Source organism: Mobula birostris, chromosome 25 (assembly GCF_030028105.1).
Source record: "Mobula birostris isolate sMobBir1 chromosome 25, sMobBir1.hap1, whole genome shotgun sequence".
In the NCBI taxonomy this organism is placed as follows: Eukaryota; Metazoa; Chordata; class Chondrichthyes; order Myliobatiformes; family Myliobatidae; genus Mobula; species Mobula birostris.
In genome coordinates, this window is record NC_092394.1 from 8,132,863 (window position 1) to 8,150,860 (window position 17,998).

Sequence of the window (17,998 nt, forward strand, 5' to 3'; positions counted from 1 at the left end):
GTCTTAGCCTGAAATATCTTCCATGGATGCTGCCTGGCCTGCTGAGTTCCTCCAGAATTTTGTGTGTGTTGCGCAAGTTCGGGGCGGGATGACTCCGTGAATTCTGCCAAGCATGGGGTATCTGGTATTTGCTTGCGGGTGACACCACCGGCAATCACAGGAACTTTCCCCAGAGACAACCAAGACCAAACGTAAAGTCCTTACTTTGAAATACAAATTAAGTCAGAGGATTGGATCAGGCATTGCTGAATATATTATAAAAAACATTTTTAAATATGAATATTTACAAGAGTACACAATATAAGACAAAATTCTGTATATATATATTAGCAATTTGTTTAAATAGGGGCACAGCACATTATCACACGAGAGATGATTCAGCAGAGTGCGTGTCCTCCAGCCAATCAGGTGATGTCAAGGGGACTGCTTTTTCCACAAGCAGCCAATGAGGGGGCCGGAGTTGGAGAAAGTCAGATCAAAGCAGTGTCCAATCACAAGCCAGCTTTGGCCACCAGGAAACAGAATTGGCTGCGTGGATCAATTGGACTTGCCTGGTGGATGACAGGTCCAGTGACTGAGGCTGCATGGTATTACTTTGGACACGTGGTTTTACATGCGTGGCAGAGAAGACAGGCACAGCAGGATTTACAATATATCCACTAACACGCTACTGGAAGTTCTGTTCTCTCCCCCCCACCCCCTTAAAACACCAACATCATCCAAGTGAACCGGCCACACTCTGTTGGGTTTGTTCTTTGGACAGTAAGTCCGAGCATCTCAACAGTCTCTGCTCCACCTTAACCCACCCATGCCCAAAATTGGGAAACAAAAGGCTCTTTAGCCATTGATTTCAATGGTGTTACTGGCAGTGCTGTCACTGGGTCACTGGGCGGTGCCCCATAGCCAGTGTGCAAAATTCACATACTGTATGCACCACAGTGAACAGTGCAAAGCTCCCCCTGCACCAGAAGAGAGGACCTAGCACTCAAAACTTAGTAGGGGAGGGAAGGATCTTGTACCGTTTGGGTACCAACCAACCACAGTCCAGTGACAACACAGCCTCATATGGTCGGCCTTACAAGGTCAATCCATTTAACAGTGTACAAACTGAGGTGCTTTGGTCAACATATTAATGGGTGCCCATGACGGGCTACACATGAAAACTCTGAGGTCAGTCTGTCTGCCCAAGCCAAGGATTTCACAGTGCTTGTGGCCAAGTTGCTCAGCCATCACTGTCTTTACTTTGTAAGGATCGCAGAAAGCTTACTGGGACCAGAGTCTAATGCAGTTAAGTGTAAAAGGCCTACAGGTCACTTAATGGTGGGAGGGCTGATGTTGATAGAAAATGATTCCCAATACTTACAAGTTGATCAACAGAAGATTCAATGTACATGCTAAATCCCTCCCACAGTCACACCTTCAGGAGGAAGGAAGGAAACTGGTCTGACACAAGTGTCTTTTGGACCAATCCTGTGTGCAATGACCAGGAAGAGGCCATTCAGCCTCACACCTGTTCTGCCATTCAATTAGATTTATGGTTGATCTGCATCTCAGTTCCACCTACCCGTCTTGGTCTGATGACAGTCCCTCATTACCCTTTAAATCTCCCACCCTCTACTTCAACTGATGCTCAGTCTCAGTTTTCTGGGTGGGAGGGTTCCAGGTTTCCACCCGCGTGTGTAAGGAAGAGCTTTCTGACATTATATTCAATATCCTGGATCTAATGTCAAGGCCGTCTCCAAATTCTGGAGACCATCCAGTACAGACAAGAGGTTAGGCCCTACTGTACAAATCTCAATTAATCAGTCCTTAATCATCTGCAATATTCAGAGCAACAACCACTGCTGATGTAACCTGTCCAAATCTTAAAGTCATTGACTTTGGTATTATCCTGACCAATCCTTAGTGCAGGGGTTCCCAACCTGAGGTCCACAGAACCCTTGTTTAATTATATTGGTCCATGGTATATTAAAAAAAGGTTGGGAACCACTGCCTTAGTGCAACCCTTTCCAGCCCAAGTATCTCCCCTGAGGGAAAGCACCCAGAACTGAGCAAAAACCATGGACAAGATCAAGGTAACCCAAGCAAATGGGGGTGGGAGTGGGAAAACTGTAGGGGACCAAGAGGTGTGTGGTGTCATTGTTGTTGGGACTTCAGTCCTAACACAGGCCCTCCCATGAATCTGTGACAATTATTGCAACTAGCAGCCTCACCAAGACCAATAGGAAGAGCCAAATTGGCCAGCCACCTCTCCCCAGGCAAGTAATTCAGTCCCTCCGAAGTTTTATCAGGGCCATCGTTTAGGATTTGGGGTTCCACTCCTTCACAACACCTTGGTAGGAGGCTCTATTCTCTTCATTTCGGTGTCTTTGCCCTGATCTACAGCTGAGGCACAGTCACCCACAGGGTAGCCAAGATGCTCCCTCCTCACAAACTGAAGCACTGGCAAAGGCAGCCAGAAGGCCGAACTAAAAGCCATGAGAGGGCAAACCTTCTTCAGCCAGAGACAACACCCCAAATGAATGACACAGGGTCAAGTCTGGAAGGCTGGACGTGGAGAGGGGAAAACAAGGAAAATGGGAGACAATGACTGAGCAGCTTTACAGGGCAGAGACTGCCCTGAACCCATCATAATTCCCTTAAAATTATGACACTATGCTTTCCCTTGGCAATGTTCATCCCAACATATCTGTGGCACTTTTAGAGGGATTTTTTGTTGAGTGACTAGAGTTCCCTCTCATTGGTCCAAAAACATCCATCCTTTTGGGGGGGGGGGGGGGGGGGCGGGAGTAAGAGAAGAGATGAGGCCATTCTGCCCTTCATTGTTTTCCTGCTCCAGTCAGTGCACCAATCAAATGCACAGCTAGAGCGAAGAGGTATGGTGGGGTACACTTTGTCTCAAGGCATTAGGGCCAAATTTATATTTTCTGAGAAGGGTGGGCAGCTCCCAGTGTTTGCAGGAGTTGAACACTCCCAATAACTAACCAGCATGGGAGAACACAAGGGAGAGGGTTATATCAGTTGAACTGACAGATGGAACAAACTGAATATCCTGGTCCTGTCAAGGCTTCAAGGCCCAAGGAGTTGGCCACAAGCTCCACATTCAACCCACCCCTGAAGCTCCCTCCCTCCCACACTAATCCCAAATGAGGCCTGCGCTTGGACAGACGTCAGCAGAACTGCTCTCAATGCACGTTGGGAAAACGGAATGGGAAGCGGAACGGCCTCTCAAGCTTCAATGTGTTCGCTCAGCCGACACTGTAATGGAGAGGGGCCAGGGACATTTGGCCAGAGCAGAAGCAGAAAGGACCTGGGATGCGGAGGGATAACAGTGATGAGAGAGAAACGCAGAGGCAGGCATCTGGCAGGTGGATTTGAGCAGCCCATCTTCCCCCCCAACCCCAATCCACTTCTAACCAAAGCCTTCCGTTACTTCTCTGGTTCCAGGGTCGACAAGTCGGCGGTCGGTCCCAGCACCTCCTTCAGTCACTCCCAGCCATTGTCCTTAATCATGTGAGCAAGCTCTATGATATACTTCCCTTCCTTGTACTTCTGGCTGCTCTCAAAGGCGTGCTCCTGTCAACAAACAGAGTGGTGGTAGCAACAAGAGCTTGTCAGAATATAAACACAAAAGATGCAGGAAATCTTGAGCTACACACACACAATTTTAAAAAAACTACCTATTTATTCAGATACAGTGTGGACCAGGCCCTTCCAGCTGCACCTCCAGTAACCCCCGATTTAACCCTGGCCTAACCACAGAACAATTTACAATGACCAATTAACCTTATCAACCTGTACGTCTTTGGATTTTGGGAGGAAACCAGAGCACCTGGAGGAAACCCAGGTAGTCACAGGGAGAACGTACAAACTCCTTACATACAGCAGCAGGAATTGAACCTGGTCTGCTGGTACTGCAAAGCATTCTGCTAACCACCAGGCCACAGTGCTGAAGGAACTCTGCAGGTCAGGCAAAGGAATAAAAAAAGCCAACATTTCAGGCCAAGACCCTTCATCAGGACCAGGGGAGAGGGCAGAAGCAGCCAGAATAAGATGGGGGGGGAGGGGAAGGAGGCGTGTGATAGTTGAGACCAGATGAGGGGGGGGGAAGGTGGGTGGGAAGGGGAACGATCATGGTGGAGGATTACAAATACCTGGGGATACGAATTGACAATAAACTGGTCTGGTCAAAGAACACTGAGGCTGTCTACAAGAAGGGTCAGAGCCGTCTCTATTTCCTGAGGAGACTGAGGTCCTTTAACATCTGCCGGACGATGCTGAGGATGTTCTACGAGTCTGTGGTGGCCAGTGCTATCATGTTTGCTGTTGTGTGCTGGGGCAGCAGGCCAAGGGTAGCAGACACCAACAGAATCAACCCACTCATTCATAAGGCCAGTGATGTTGTGGGGATGGAACTGGACTCTCTCACGGTGGTGTCTGAAAAGAGGATGCTGTCTAAGTTAACAACAGGAATTCTGCAGATGCTGGAAATTCAAGCAACTTTGATGCGTGTTGCTGTCTAAGTTGCATGCCATCTTGGTCAATGTCTCCCATCCACTACATAATGTACTGGGTGGGCACAGGAGTACATTCAGCCAGAGACTCATTCCACCGAGATGCAGCACAGAGAGTCATAGGAAGTCATTCCTGCCTGTGGCCATCAAACTTTACAACTCCTCCCTTGAAGGGTCAGACATCCTGAGCCAATAGGCTGGTCCTGGACTTAGTTCATAATTTACTGGCATAACTTACATATTACTATTTAACTATTTATGGTTCTATTACTATTTATTATTTATGGTGCAACTGTAACGAAAACCAATTTCCCCCCGGATTAATAAAGTATGACTATGAAGTTAAGAAGCCGTTTCTAGCTTCTGCTCCTTTCCTTTCCACTCCTGTTGAAGGGTCTCAGCCTGAAATGTCAGCTTTTATTCCCCTCTTGCTGAGTTCCTTGAGCATTTTTTGTGTGTGCTGCTTGTTGGAATATGGTGTTTTCAAAGTAACAGAACATCCACAGGGGTGGTTGGACAAAACATGACACTGAATCACCCAATCAGATATCAGGACAGGCAACTGAGAGCAGAGAAATGCAATAGATTTCATTTAAGGTCAGCATTTACCATCAATCCCCAAATGCTCATGGTGACTGAGCTCCCATTTTAACCACTCCGTGACAGGACTCTCAGATTGCTACTATGGAGGGAGTTTTTTTTGACTAACCTACAAAGGAATGATAGTACTTCCAAGTCAGGAGGGAGGGCCAATTTGTATTTCCTTACAATATAGGGGGATATTGGTGAACGAACTGTATAAATATTTTGCATCAGCCTTCACTGTGGAAGACACTCGCAGTATGCCGGAAGTTTGAGTGTCAGGAGCCAGAAGTGTGTGAAATTGTCATTGCTATGGAGAAGGTGCTTGGGAGACTGAAAGGTCTGAGGGTAGAGAATTCACCTGGACCAGATGGTCTACACCCACACGTTCAGAAAGAGATGGCTGAAGAGATTGTGGAGGCATTGGTAGCGATCTTTCAAGAATCAATAGATCCTGGCAATGTTCCAGAGGACTGGAACTCCTGAAGGGAGGGAGGCAGAAGAAAGAAAACTATAGGCCAGTTAGTCTGACCTCAGTGGTTGGGAAGATGTTGGAGTTGATTGTTAAGGATGAAGTTTCAGGGTAGTTGGAGGCACATGATAAAATAGGCCAAATGTTGGCATGGTTTCCTTAAGGGAAAATCTTGCTTGACAGATCTGTTGGAATTCTTTGAAGAAATAACAAGCAGGGTAGACAAAGGAGAATTGGTAGATGTTGGTCTTATGGTCTTACATTCAGCACATTAATTCTATGTTGACCCTCAATAATCCAATCAATTTGTGGGGTATGGTGGCACAGCACTAATACACCACCAGTGACTTGGGTTCAGTTCCCACCACTGTCGGTAAGGAGTTTGTACGTTCTCCCTGTGACGGCGCAGGTTTCCTCTGGGTGCTCCAGTTGCTTCCCACGTTCCAAAGACCTACGGTTAAGTAGGCCACATGGGTGTAATTGGGTTGGGCTGAAAGGGCCTGTTACTGTGCTGAATCTCTAAATGAAAAAAAATCCTTTTCCCTGTAACTAATGTTTTCACTCACTCATGACCCCCTCCAATTCCGATTCTCCCACCAGGGGAGGTACAGGGGTGGGGTGTGCGGGGACCCACAGTCACAGGGACGATATGCAACCTCCACACAAACAGCACTGAAAGTTAGAACTGGATCCACGTTACTGGGGCTTGCAAGACAGTCTCACTATGCTGTCTCAGAGGGAACCAAGACCTGGTAAACTCCCCATCTGCCTGATACTTTGTCACTCCGGCTAAAGTTTAGGATTTGGGAGGCAATTTCTGTGACAGCTACATCAGTATATTTCACAGATGGTAAACAAAGGAGCCACAGTGTGATGGCAATGGGGAGGGAGCGTGTACTTACAATAATGGGTGGAGTGCAAACCTAGCAGCTGCTTTGTACTGCACGCTATAGGGATTAGATTTAAATTCAGATACATCACAGAGTGAAATGTGTCATTTACATTAACAACCAACTCACCCAAGGATGTGCTGGCGGCAACCCACAAGTGTCACCATACATTCCGGCACAAACACAGCTTGCCCACAAAGCTCGGCAGAACAATGTAGCACAAAGCAAACTCATGGTATTACAGGAAAGATACTAGCATGGATTAAGCATTGGCCGATTGGCAGGAGGCAAAGAGTGGGAATAAAGGGAGCCTTTCCTGGTTGGCTGCTGGTGACTAGTGGTGTCCTGAAGGGGTTGGTATTGGGACAGATTCTTTTTACGTTGTATGTCAATGATCGAGATGGCGGAATTGATAGTTATGTGGCCTCGCTTGCAGATTTTACAAAGGTATGTGGTGGGACAGATAGTGTTGAGGAAGCAAGGAGTCTACACAAAGATTAAGAGAATGGGCAAAGAAGTGGCAGATGGAATAACTTTGGTAGAAGGAATGAAAGTGCAGACTATTTTCTAAATGGGGAGACAAAAAAAAAAATAAAATCAGAGGTGCAAAGGGACTTGGGAGTCACTGTGCAGGAATCCCGAAGTCTAATTTGCAGGTTGAGAGGTTGAGTTGGTCGTAAGGAAGGCAAATGCAATGTGAGTATTCATTTGAGAGGACTGGAATATAAAAGCAAGGGTGTAATGCTGAGCCTTTACAAGGCATTGGTGAGGCCTCACTTGGAGTACTACGAGCAGTTCTGGACTTCGTATCTAATGATGTGCTGTGAAAGGAGAGGGTCCAGAGAGGTTCATGAGAATGATTCCAGGAATGAAGCCATTAATGAATCAGGAGCTTTTGATGGCTCTAGGCCTGTACTCACTCGAGTTTGAGAGTGGTTTTGGGAGAAATCTCACTGAAACCTAAGGAATATAGTAAAGCCGAGATAAAGTGGTCATGGAGAGGATGTTCCAAATCATGGGAGAGTCTAGGACCAGAAGGCACTGCTTCAGAATACTAGAACATCCCTTTAGAACAGAGATGCAGAGGAATTTCTTTAACCAGAGGGAGGTGACACTGTGGAATTCATTGCCACAGATGGCTCTGGAGTCCAATTCATTGGCTGCACTTGAAGTGGAGGTTGATAAGTTCTTGATTAGTAAGGACGCCAAAAGTTATGGGGAGAAGGCAGGAGAATGGACTTGAGAAGGAAATTAAATCAGACTGACCCAAAACACTCACCCATCTCTCCTTCCACAGACACTATCTGATCTGCTGAGTGCTTTGGAGTTTCCCATTTTTACCTCAGATTTGTACTTCAGATTTACAACATCTGTAGTGTTTTTGATTTTCATATTAAGGGATCTGTTAGGCTTGTATCAATCCTAGGTTCAGCACTGGAATGTTAGAATCTGGTTAAAAAGTTCCCTCAATACACAAGCCAACCCATCAATATAACGAAACCATTTCAGAATAATGGTGGTAGTGGTGGTGGTGGTGGTGGGGGGGGGGGCGTCTATTGGAACCTATCAAATATTGAAACGCGTAGACACAGTAGACATGGAGAGGATGTCTCCTACAGTAGGGGAGTCTAGGACCACAGGGCACAGCCTCAGAATAGAAGGATGTCCCTTTAGAAAAGAGATGGAGGAATTTCCTTAGGCAGAGAGTAGTGAATCTGTGGAATTCATTACCACTGGCAGCTGTAAATGACAAGTCACTGGGTATATTTAAAGTGGAAGTTCTTGAATTGGCAAGGGCATCAAAAAGTTACTAGGAGAAGGCAGGAGAACTGGGATTGAGAGGGAAGATAAATCAGCCATAATGGAATGGCAATGCCTGACCTGTCGAGCGTTTCCCATTTTTACTTCAAATTTCCAACATATTCAGAGTTTTTGATTCTCATATTCAGGAAGCTGCTAGGCTTGGATCATTCCCAAATTCAGCACTGGAATGTCAGAATCTGGTTAGGAACTTCCCCTCATCTCACAAGCCAACTCACTAATGTAAGGAAAACATTAATGTGTGGTAGCTTCATTATTTATCGGCACACAAAGATAGTTAGGCAAGCTCGGTCACACTGACATTACATCCTAGAACAACTTCACGCTCGGTTTAAGGTTATGTCAGTTTGCCAAATGAAGATTTGTGTAAAAAGGCAACAATATACTGTCTAGAGGAGGACAGCGCAATATTAACCACAGTTTACTTGTACATAACACCCAGAATGTAGCAAAATGTTACGAGGCACTTCACTGGAGCGCTAACAGACACTGCAACTTACATATTTCCAGCCCAGCGTGGTTTTACAGTTTTCACAGTATATATCCGCCACCGCATGCAGGCCTGTGAGTAAAACTCGCTCCTCAGCTGGTCCACAGCCCACATTAACTCTGCAAAGAGATGCAAGCAAATGATTGGGTTAACATTGGTCTACACACATGCTGGGCAATAGCCTGAGAAATGAAATAGTACTGGGCTGGGGTGTGGGTCCTTAACAACTGACACCCCACCCTCCTGCCCACCTTGGTGACAGACACTAGAGCAGCCAACATCCAATATTCTGTCGGTCTTCACTGAAAGCAACACAGAAACCTCCTTAAATAGACAGCTTCAGGTACAGAGTAAAGATGGAGCTTAAAGTTGTCACTCTTAATAGTGTTCTCTATTATTTTATTATTTCCACAATTTGTCTTCTTCTGCATATTGGTTGTCAGTATTTATGTATAGGTTTTCATAAATTCTACTGCATTTCCTTATTCTTATGTAAATACCTGCAAGAAATGAATCTCAGATTTACATATGATGACAGATACATAAATAATAGATCTACTTTGACCTGATTCTGGCTTTAAAAAAACAACACTTTGGAGAAGTTAATAGGACTGAAAACCAATAAACCCCCGGGGCCCAAGGGACTGAATCTTAATGTTTAGAACAGGGGTTCCCAACCTTTATTATGCCACGCACAATACTACTAAGCAAAGGGTCCCTGGACCCCAGGTTGGGAACCTATGGTTTAGAAGGAAAGATTAAGCTTTAATCGATGCATTGACCATCATCTCTCAAAGTTTCAGAGATTATGGAGTTGTTGCTGTAGACTGGATGGTCTCAAATATAACCACAACAGTTGAAGTGCAGTGAATCTCAGGGTAGAATATGAACATTGATAATAAAATTACTTTGAACCTTTGAAGGGAGAATAAAAACAGGGAACAATAAACCAGTTCCACCACAACATGGGTAGTAGGTTGGTAGTTTGGGTGACAAGGGAGCAAGGGGGCTGTAGACAATGATTCAGCAAGGACATGGCAGATGGAATATACAGTAATGTGGAATTACTGTACATTGAATTGCATGCCATCTTGGTCAATGTGTCCCATCCACTACATAATGTACTGGGTGGGCACAGGAGTACATTCAGCCAGAGACTCATTCCACCAAGATGCAGCACAGAGCGTCATAGGAAGTCATTCCTGCCTGTGGCCATCAAACTTTATAACTCCTCCCTTGGAGGGTCAGACACCCTGAGCCAATAGGCTGGTCCTGGACTTATTTCCTGGCATAATTCACATATTATAATTTAATTATTTATTGTTTTATATTGCTATATTTATACTCTGTTCTTGGTTGGTGCAACTGTAACGAAACCAAATTTCCCTCAGGATCAATAAAGTATGACTATGAAAAACTGCAAAGCCTTCCATTTTGGTGTTGAGGGGGTGGGGGGGGGGATCAATGCCATTAAGACCAAAGAATTGATTGTGGGGTAGGGTGGGAGAACACACACCAGTCCCTGTTGAGGGTTCAGTGGTGGAAAGGGTGTGCAACTTCAAGTTCCAGGGCATCAACATCTCAACGGATCTATCCTGGGCCCAACACACTGCAATCATGAAGGGACATCAGCAGATCTACTTTGTCAGAAGTCAGGAGGTTTGATATGTCATCACTCTTACAAATTTCTACAAACATGCAATGGAGAGTAGTCTGATTGCTGCATCACAGCCTGCTATGGAGCCTCCAACACACAGGATCACAATAGGCTGCAGAGGGTTGTAAACTCCAGTCAGTTCAATCACGGGCACAATCCTCCCCACCATCAAGAGTATCTTCAAAAGGCAATGCCTGAAGCAACGGCATCCACCATTGAGGATCCTCACCATCCAGGACATGCCCTGCTCTCCATCGGGGAGGTACTGAAGCCTGAAGACCCATACTCAACGTTTCAGGAACAGCTTCTTCCCTTCCATAGATCTTAGAATGGTCTATGAACACACCTCAATCTTGGTTTGCACTGTTGTATTTTTGTGATTTGTAGTAATTAAGTCTTTGTATGTACTGATGCTACTGCAAAAGTTTTCATACCCTACAATTCAGTGGTAATAAACCCAATTCTGAATGGCTGTGCAATGCTGAAATGGCTCCCTCCTGCTTCCATTTCTACGGTTTTTAAAAAAAAAATACAAAGGGAAGGAACAAACCAGAGAAAGTTGAGGCAGGGAAGTGGTGTAGGATGCAGGAGTATGGGTTTGAGGATGGCATCTCTGGGCAGTTTAGTGCTACGGCCTCATTACCGTGATACTCACACTGAGTTGAACAGGTAAGCTCGGCCTTGGCTCCCTTGAAAAGACTGCAAAGGAAACGGAAACAAAAAATCATTGAATATTTCAAAGCCAAAGGATAAAAGGAACCCATCAGAGTGTGTATTGATTCAGCAAATTTTACAAACTCTGCACCGTAACAGCCAATAATGTTTTAAATTATAACTGCTACAACTTGGTTGAATAGAGAGCTTGTGCACCGCAAGTTTCTGCAAGCAATTAAACTAAGAGCCTGCTCTTCTTCCAGAGAAAGGACAGCATGCTGGCACAGTGATTAGTGCCGATTGGGGCTCAATTCCCCCCACTGTCTGTAAGGAATTTGTATGTTTTGTGACTCTGTGGGTTTCCTCTGGGTGTTCTGGTTTCTTCTCACATTCCAAAGAAGTGCGGGTGAGGGTTAGTGAGTTGTAGGCGTGTTACGTTGGCGTCCTAAGCGTAGCAACACTTGTGGGTTTCCCCCAGCACAATCTTTGCTGATTTGACACGAGCGATGCATTTCAGTTTGTCTTGATGCACACGTGACAAATAAAGTTAACTTTAAATCTTTAATCTTTATCTAGTGAGTGATTCAAGACTATTCTGCAGGAAGGCACTGCTGGTCCTACACTGAAGTATGAATTTCTAGAGCAGGAAAGAGCTGTTGTCACAGGTGGCGGATGGAGGTTCCATAGAATATATAAGAGAAGTTTGGATAAGTACTTGGATGGGAGGGATATGTGGGGGTGTTGGTTGTGGTCCAGGTGCTAGTCAATGGGAATAGGCAGAATAACAGGTTGGCATGATCTAGATGGGCCAAGAGCCTGTTTCTGTGCTGTAGTGCTCTATAACTTGAACCCATGCTTTCAAGTTGAAAGATGAAATAGGTACCTACAAGCCTGAGTTCAGGGAGCAAGGGGAGCCAAGCAGAATATCATAGTGAGGTGTAGTTCCTCCAATATATTAATGTCACTGCACAGAAAAAGGTGAGGCTTTCAGCTGGCCACAGTAACTGACTTGATACCAAGCTGTTTTGGGAGAAAAAAGGGCAGGTGACCAAAAGACAAGTCCAAGTCAAGAGGTAAGCACAAGACAAAGGAGCAGAATTCAGTCCATTGAGTCTGCTCTGCCATTCCATCACAGCTGATTATCCCTCTCAGCCCCACTCTTCTGCCTTCCATCTGTAACCTTTGATGCCCTAAATAATCAAGAACCTATCAACATCCACTTTAACAATTATCAATGACTTGGCCTCCACAGCTGTGTGGCAATGAATTCCACAGATCCAACATCCACTGGCTAAAGAAATTCCTCCTCAGAAGGGACAATCTTCTCTTCTGAGGCTGTGCCCTCTGGTCCTAACCCCCCCCCAACTCTCTCGACATCCACTCCATCTCGGCCTTCCAATGTTTCAAAAAGATCCCCCTTCATTCTTCTAAACTACAGTGATTACAGGCCCAGAGACAAACGCTCCACACCTTACCCTTTCGTTCCTGGGATCATTCTTGCAAACCTCCTCTGAACCCTCATCTAAAAAAGAGAAAGGAAAGGGACAGAGCTATCAGCAGGGACAACTCAGAGCCTTGGCTGCTAAACACAGAGGCCACTGCAATCAGAGATGATGGCGAGGGTGTCACAATGACAATGTTGGGGAGGGAAACGTTTCAAAGACAAATCAGTGGGGAGGGACCACCAGAGTGAAAAATGTGTCGCAAGATAACTATACTGCCGATTTCCAAGACTCAACCATGATGCAGTCAAGAGGACGGCTGGTGAAGAAAAATGTTTTCATTGAACAGGAAGCACCAGCTATTCCCCTTCCCAGCTGCAAACTGGACTTTAAAAAAAAAACAACTTAAGGATACAGATTCCTCTTTCTTTCCATGACAATTGCTACAGTTTCCAAGGAACTTTGATAGAATCCATTCACAAGCTAAGCTGTATTAAAGAACTCAGTTGCTCGTTGACCACTTCGAGTCAGGCAAGCAAGACTCTTTAAATCCAGTAGCTCTCCACACTATCCTGCTTGTTATGTGGATAAGTGCCACAGGCACTCTTGCTATTTGTGTAGCACGTCTGGCCTGCTGTGTTCACACAAGGAACTGTTCGAAGGAGGTGGGGGAAGGAAAATATTGAATTACTGCTCCACATGGAACTCGCTTCCTCAGGAAGCAGAGGTGAATTATGCCGATTCATTTGAAGGGAAGCTCAGCAACAGTTGACAAATGCAATGTGGTGGTCAGGCATGAAGAAGTCAGTGGGGGTGGAGGGGGAGGCCTCCACCACACAGACATGTTTTAACTTGCAAACTTGACAATTAACCCTTTTATTACCACTCTAAATAGCTGAGATGTTGTAACTGTGGCAAATAACCCAGCCACTGTTCATAGAAGACCATAAGACTAGGAGCAGAATGAGGCCATTCGGCCCATTGAGGCTGCTCTGCCATTTGATCACAGCTGATTTATTATCCCTCTCAAACCTCATTCTACTGCCTTCTCCCCATAACCTTTGATACCTTTAAGAAAGGTCTTGTTCTATTGGATTCCCTAGCTGTCTGCCCTGGAGAGCAAGGAGATGGATACCGATACATGAAGCTGGTCTGTTCTCTCCCTTGCTACTTGCACCGGAAATAGTTTTACTCCATAATCAAAGTAGGGCTTCTTTGCTACCACAGTTTTATCATGTAGTGTAGTTTCTCATAAATTCCATTGTATTTTAACATTTTCCTGTAAATGAATTAAGGAAACATGTGATCACATTTCAGTACCTTGATAATAAATTTACTGTGATACCATCAACTCCAGCACCCAGGCTGATCCCTGACTTCCTAAAATTTGTGCGCTACTGTGACATTACAAGCACAAGAAAATCTGCAGGTACTGGAATACTGGAAATCCAAGCAATACATTCAAAATGCTGGAGGAACTCAGGACAGGCAGCATCTATGGAAAAGAGTAAACAGTCGACATTTCAGGACAAGACCCTTCAGCAGGACTGGAAAGGAAGAGGAGTCAGAGTAAGAAGATGGGGGAGGGTGAGGCTGGTGGGTGACGGGTGAATGGGTCGGGGAGAGTGAGGCTGGTGGGTGATGGGTGAAGCAGGGAACGGGGAGGGGGAGGCTGGTGGGTGATGGGTGAATGGGTGGGGGAAGGTGAAGCTGGTGGGTGATGAGTGACATGGGGAGTGGGAGAGGGTAAGGCTGGTGGGTGACGGGTGAATGGGTGAAGCTGGTGGGTGATAGGTGACACGGGGAGTTGAGGAGGGTGAAGCTGGGAGAGGGAGAGGGAAAGGGTGAGGCTGGTTGGTGAAACTGGGAGTGGGGGAGGGTGAAGTAAAGAGCTGGGAAGTTGCCTGGCAAAAGAGATAAAGGGCTGGAGAAGGGGTAATCTGATAGGAGAGGATAGAAGACCATGGAAGAAATGGAAGGAGCACCACCAGAGGGAGGTGGTGGGCAGGTAAGGAGATAAGGTGAGAGGGGAGGGAAAAAGGTGATGGGAATGGTGGAGGGGGCAAGTACTGGAAGTTGAAAAGTAATAGATGATCATGCCATTAGGTTGGAGGCTACTCAGACAGAATACAAGGTGTTGCTCCTCCAATCTGAGCATGACCTCATCGCGAGTGTAGAGAAGGCCATGGACTGACAGGTCAGAATGGAAATGGAAAGTACAATTGGAATGGTGGTTACCTGGAGATACCGCACTTTCTGGTCGACGGACCATAGGTGCCTGGCAAAGCAGTCTCCCAATCTACATCGGGTCTCACTGACATACAGGATGCCCCACCAGGAGCACCAGATACAACAGGTAACACCAACAGACTCTCAGGTGAACTGTCGCCACACCTGGAAGGACTGTTTGAGACCCTGAACGGTAATGAGGGAGGTGGTGTAGGGGCAGGGGTGGCTCTTGTTTTGTTTGCAAGGATAATTACTAGGAGGGAGATCAGTGGAGAGGGATGAGTGGAAAAGAGTCGCAGGGGGTGGTGATGAAGGAAAGATGTACATGGTGCTGGGATTCCATTGGAGGTGGCAAAAGTTAGAGAATTATGTGCTGGATGTGGAGGCCAGTGGGTTGGTAGGTGAGGATGAGGAACCCTATCCCTGGTGTGATAGCAGGAGGTATTGTTCTCCTATGACTGGTGATATTATTCTGGTTTGAAAATTCTTAACCTTAGTTTCAAATCCCTTACCTCCCCATCCCCGCAATGTCCTCCATCCTCAGATATTGATGTGCCTCCAGTCCATTTCCTTCCCCCTCCATTAGCAACTATGCCTTCAGCCGCTGGGCCCCCAGCTCTGGAATTCCCTTTCTAACACTATACCCCTTTCTTTCCTCAAAACAGCCCTTGAAAATCAGTCTTTGATTCCACAGGGCTTCATTACATCATACATTGCTGTCTTGGGGTGTTTCACTGGGGGCTGCGCAAATGCTAGTCAGTACTGCTAATTGTAAGTGCTGCCTTTTAAAAAAGAAATAAAGACAAAGATTAGCTTTATTTGTCATGTGTACCTAAAAACATAGTGAAATCCATTGTTTGTGTCAACAACTAACACAGTCCGAGCATTGTCCTAGGGATAGCCCTTGTTCTTGCAACATTTCCAGCATCAACAGTATGAACACAACTTACAACCTGTGGGGAGGAAACCCATGCAGTCACAGGGAGAATGTAAACTCCTCAGAGACAACAGTGGGTATTGAACCCCCAAATGCCCATGCTGTAAAGCATCGTGCTACCAGCTGTCCTTATTTGTTTATTTTTATTTTTGTCTTTGGGATTCCATAATTGAAGACAAATCATTTACAACAGAAAGTTCAGGCTAGTAAATCAAATGGGAGTGCCATCCCTCAATTAGTGCCGCAACTAGAGTGCTGGTTCGTTTTCCCCAGAAATATAAATATCTTGTGTTCACTGCCAGCTTCCTGCTCTGACTCAGCCTGCCAAGGAAGAGAACTGCAAAGCACGAGAAGAGCCAGCTCCCTCTGGACAGGCTCCAGCTACAGGTCAGAGGCCATGGTGCAAACCCAGCTTACTGAGACAAATGGAAATTTCCCTCAGCTCCCACAGGACATTACTCTATCACCAGGGACTGGGGAGAGGTGCAGAGCAACACCGATGAGAACAGAGCGATATGGTTTCGCAGAGCTGCCGCCTCAAAGCTCCGGTAACACAGACTCTGATCTTGCTCCGTTCAAGTCTGCACCATCTGCCTCTGATTGTGTAGGGATCTCCCAGGTGCTCCAGATTTCTCCCATCTCCAAAATTCATGTTAGTTGGTAGATTCGCCACTGTAGATCATTTCTAGCAAAGTGTGGATGGACGGCAGAAACTCGAGAGTTCTGCAGATGCTTGAACTCCAGAATAACACACTGGAGGAACTCTGGTCAGGCACCATCTATGGAAAGGAATAAAGATGAAGTCTTGATGAAGGGTCTGAGCCCAAAACATTGACTGTTTATTCCTTTTCATAGATGCTGTCTGCCCTGCCAAGTTCCTGCACCATTTTGGAAGAGCGTCAGTTACACAGCACAGAAGCAGACTTACTGATACAAGTCCATTCACTAACACTGAGTCTGCAGCCTTCTCTGCCCAGTGGGATTAATCGTTAGAAAAACTGGATAATTTGTCACATGTACAACAAAACTTATACAGTGAAATGCATTGTTTGCATCAAAGACCAGTACAGTCCAAGATGTGCCGAAGCAGCCTGCAAACCTCACCATGCTTCTGGCACCAATATAGCCTACCCACATTTACTAACCCGAACATGTATGTGGGAAGAAACCAGAGTAATAGGAGGAAACTCACATGATCACCAGGAGAACATGCAAACTCTTTATAGAGCCCGCCACTAGTTGCTGTAAAGCATTACACTAGTGTCCCATCCATCCCTCTATGAGCTGGCAAGTGAGGAGCGAGAAACAATTTCCTGAAATGCCACTACATTTATCAAACACAAACATTACAATAGTGATAACTTTTCAACAACCTTTCTATGATCATAAATGGTTCCCCGAGATTGCATGAAAGCAAGTCAGTTTTTTTAAAAAAACTAACAGTAGACAACATCCCTCAACATCCCTGTAAACAGGTGGTTTCCAGTCTTCTGTATCCTCACCATCCTCTCCCTGCAATACAACCTCAGTCTCACACATAGGATGAAAACACCAGCCTAGACCAGCTGGGCCAAATGGCCAGTTTCTATGCCAGAATCCTACAGAATTCCTCACCATCAAACACTGCGACAATTTTGACTGTATTCATCATGGCCAGAGGCCACAAGGTTTGGCTCTTCCACATTTTGTGGGATATCAAGCACCAAAAACACGTTTGGAAACTTCACTGAGGCAGACAAGGCGGCTCTGCAACATGTAGTTAAAACTGCCCAACACATCACTGACACCATCCTAGATGCTGCTATCAACAACACGTATACAGAAAGATGCTGGAAAAAGGCCAGCAATATCACGAAGGATCCCACCCACTCTGTTTATCTCACTCCCATCAGGGAAGAAATAGGCAGCATCCACACCAGGACCACCAGACTCAAAAACTATTTCTTTCCCAAAGCAGTTAGCTTGATCAATACTGCCACCCATTAACCCACCACACCGTGTCACATCGCGTTACTTTACGTATATTCAATCTCTTTATGTATATAATAGTTATATTGTGTTTTAGAGGATTGCTTTTATATTTATTGATTGTTAGTTATATTGTGTTCTTTATGCTTATTCTTGTTTTTTTTTCCTGCCACATCGGATCCAGAGTAACAATCATTTGGTTCTCCTTTATACTTCTGCACTGAAGAATGACAATAAACAGTCATGAATTTCCAAGGAGGGCTGCCACAAGAAATCAGCATCCATCTTCAAAGTTCCCACACTCCAGAGCATGACCATGCTCTCTTCTCGCTGTGAACATCA

The 17,998-nt window shown here is 45.6% G+C and overlaps 1 protein-coding gene across 3 annotated transcripts in view; it reads right to left on the reverse strand.

Annotated features, from left to right (window-relative positions):
- Positions 1-230: 230 nt before the first annotated feature.
- The window catches only part of ypel2a (yippee-like 2a), a 35,411-nt gene continuing 17,643 nt past the window's right edge, over positions 231-17,998 (reverse strand). For 2 of the 3 annotated variants that reach the window (XM_072243761.1, XM_072243762.1), the window contains exons 2-4: positions 11,082-11,125; positions 8,780-8,888; positions 231-3,576 (exon numbers count right to left, since the gene is read on the reverse strand). In XM_072243761.1, the coding sequence (XP_072099862.1) occupies positions 3,487-3,576; positions 8,780-8,888; positions 11,082-11,125 (243 nt within the window). In that variant the 3' untranslated portion in view covers positions 231-3,486. Of the gene's footprint in view, positions 3,577-8,779; positions 8,889-9,020; positions 9,072-11,081; positions 11,126-12,555; positions 12,603-17,998 lie in introns of all 3 variants that reach the window. The other variant, XM_072243760.1, reaches the window with a different exon arrangement.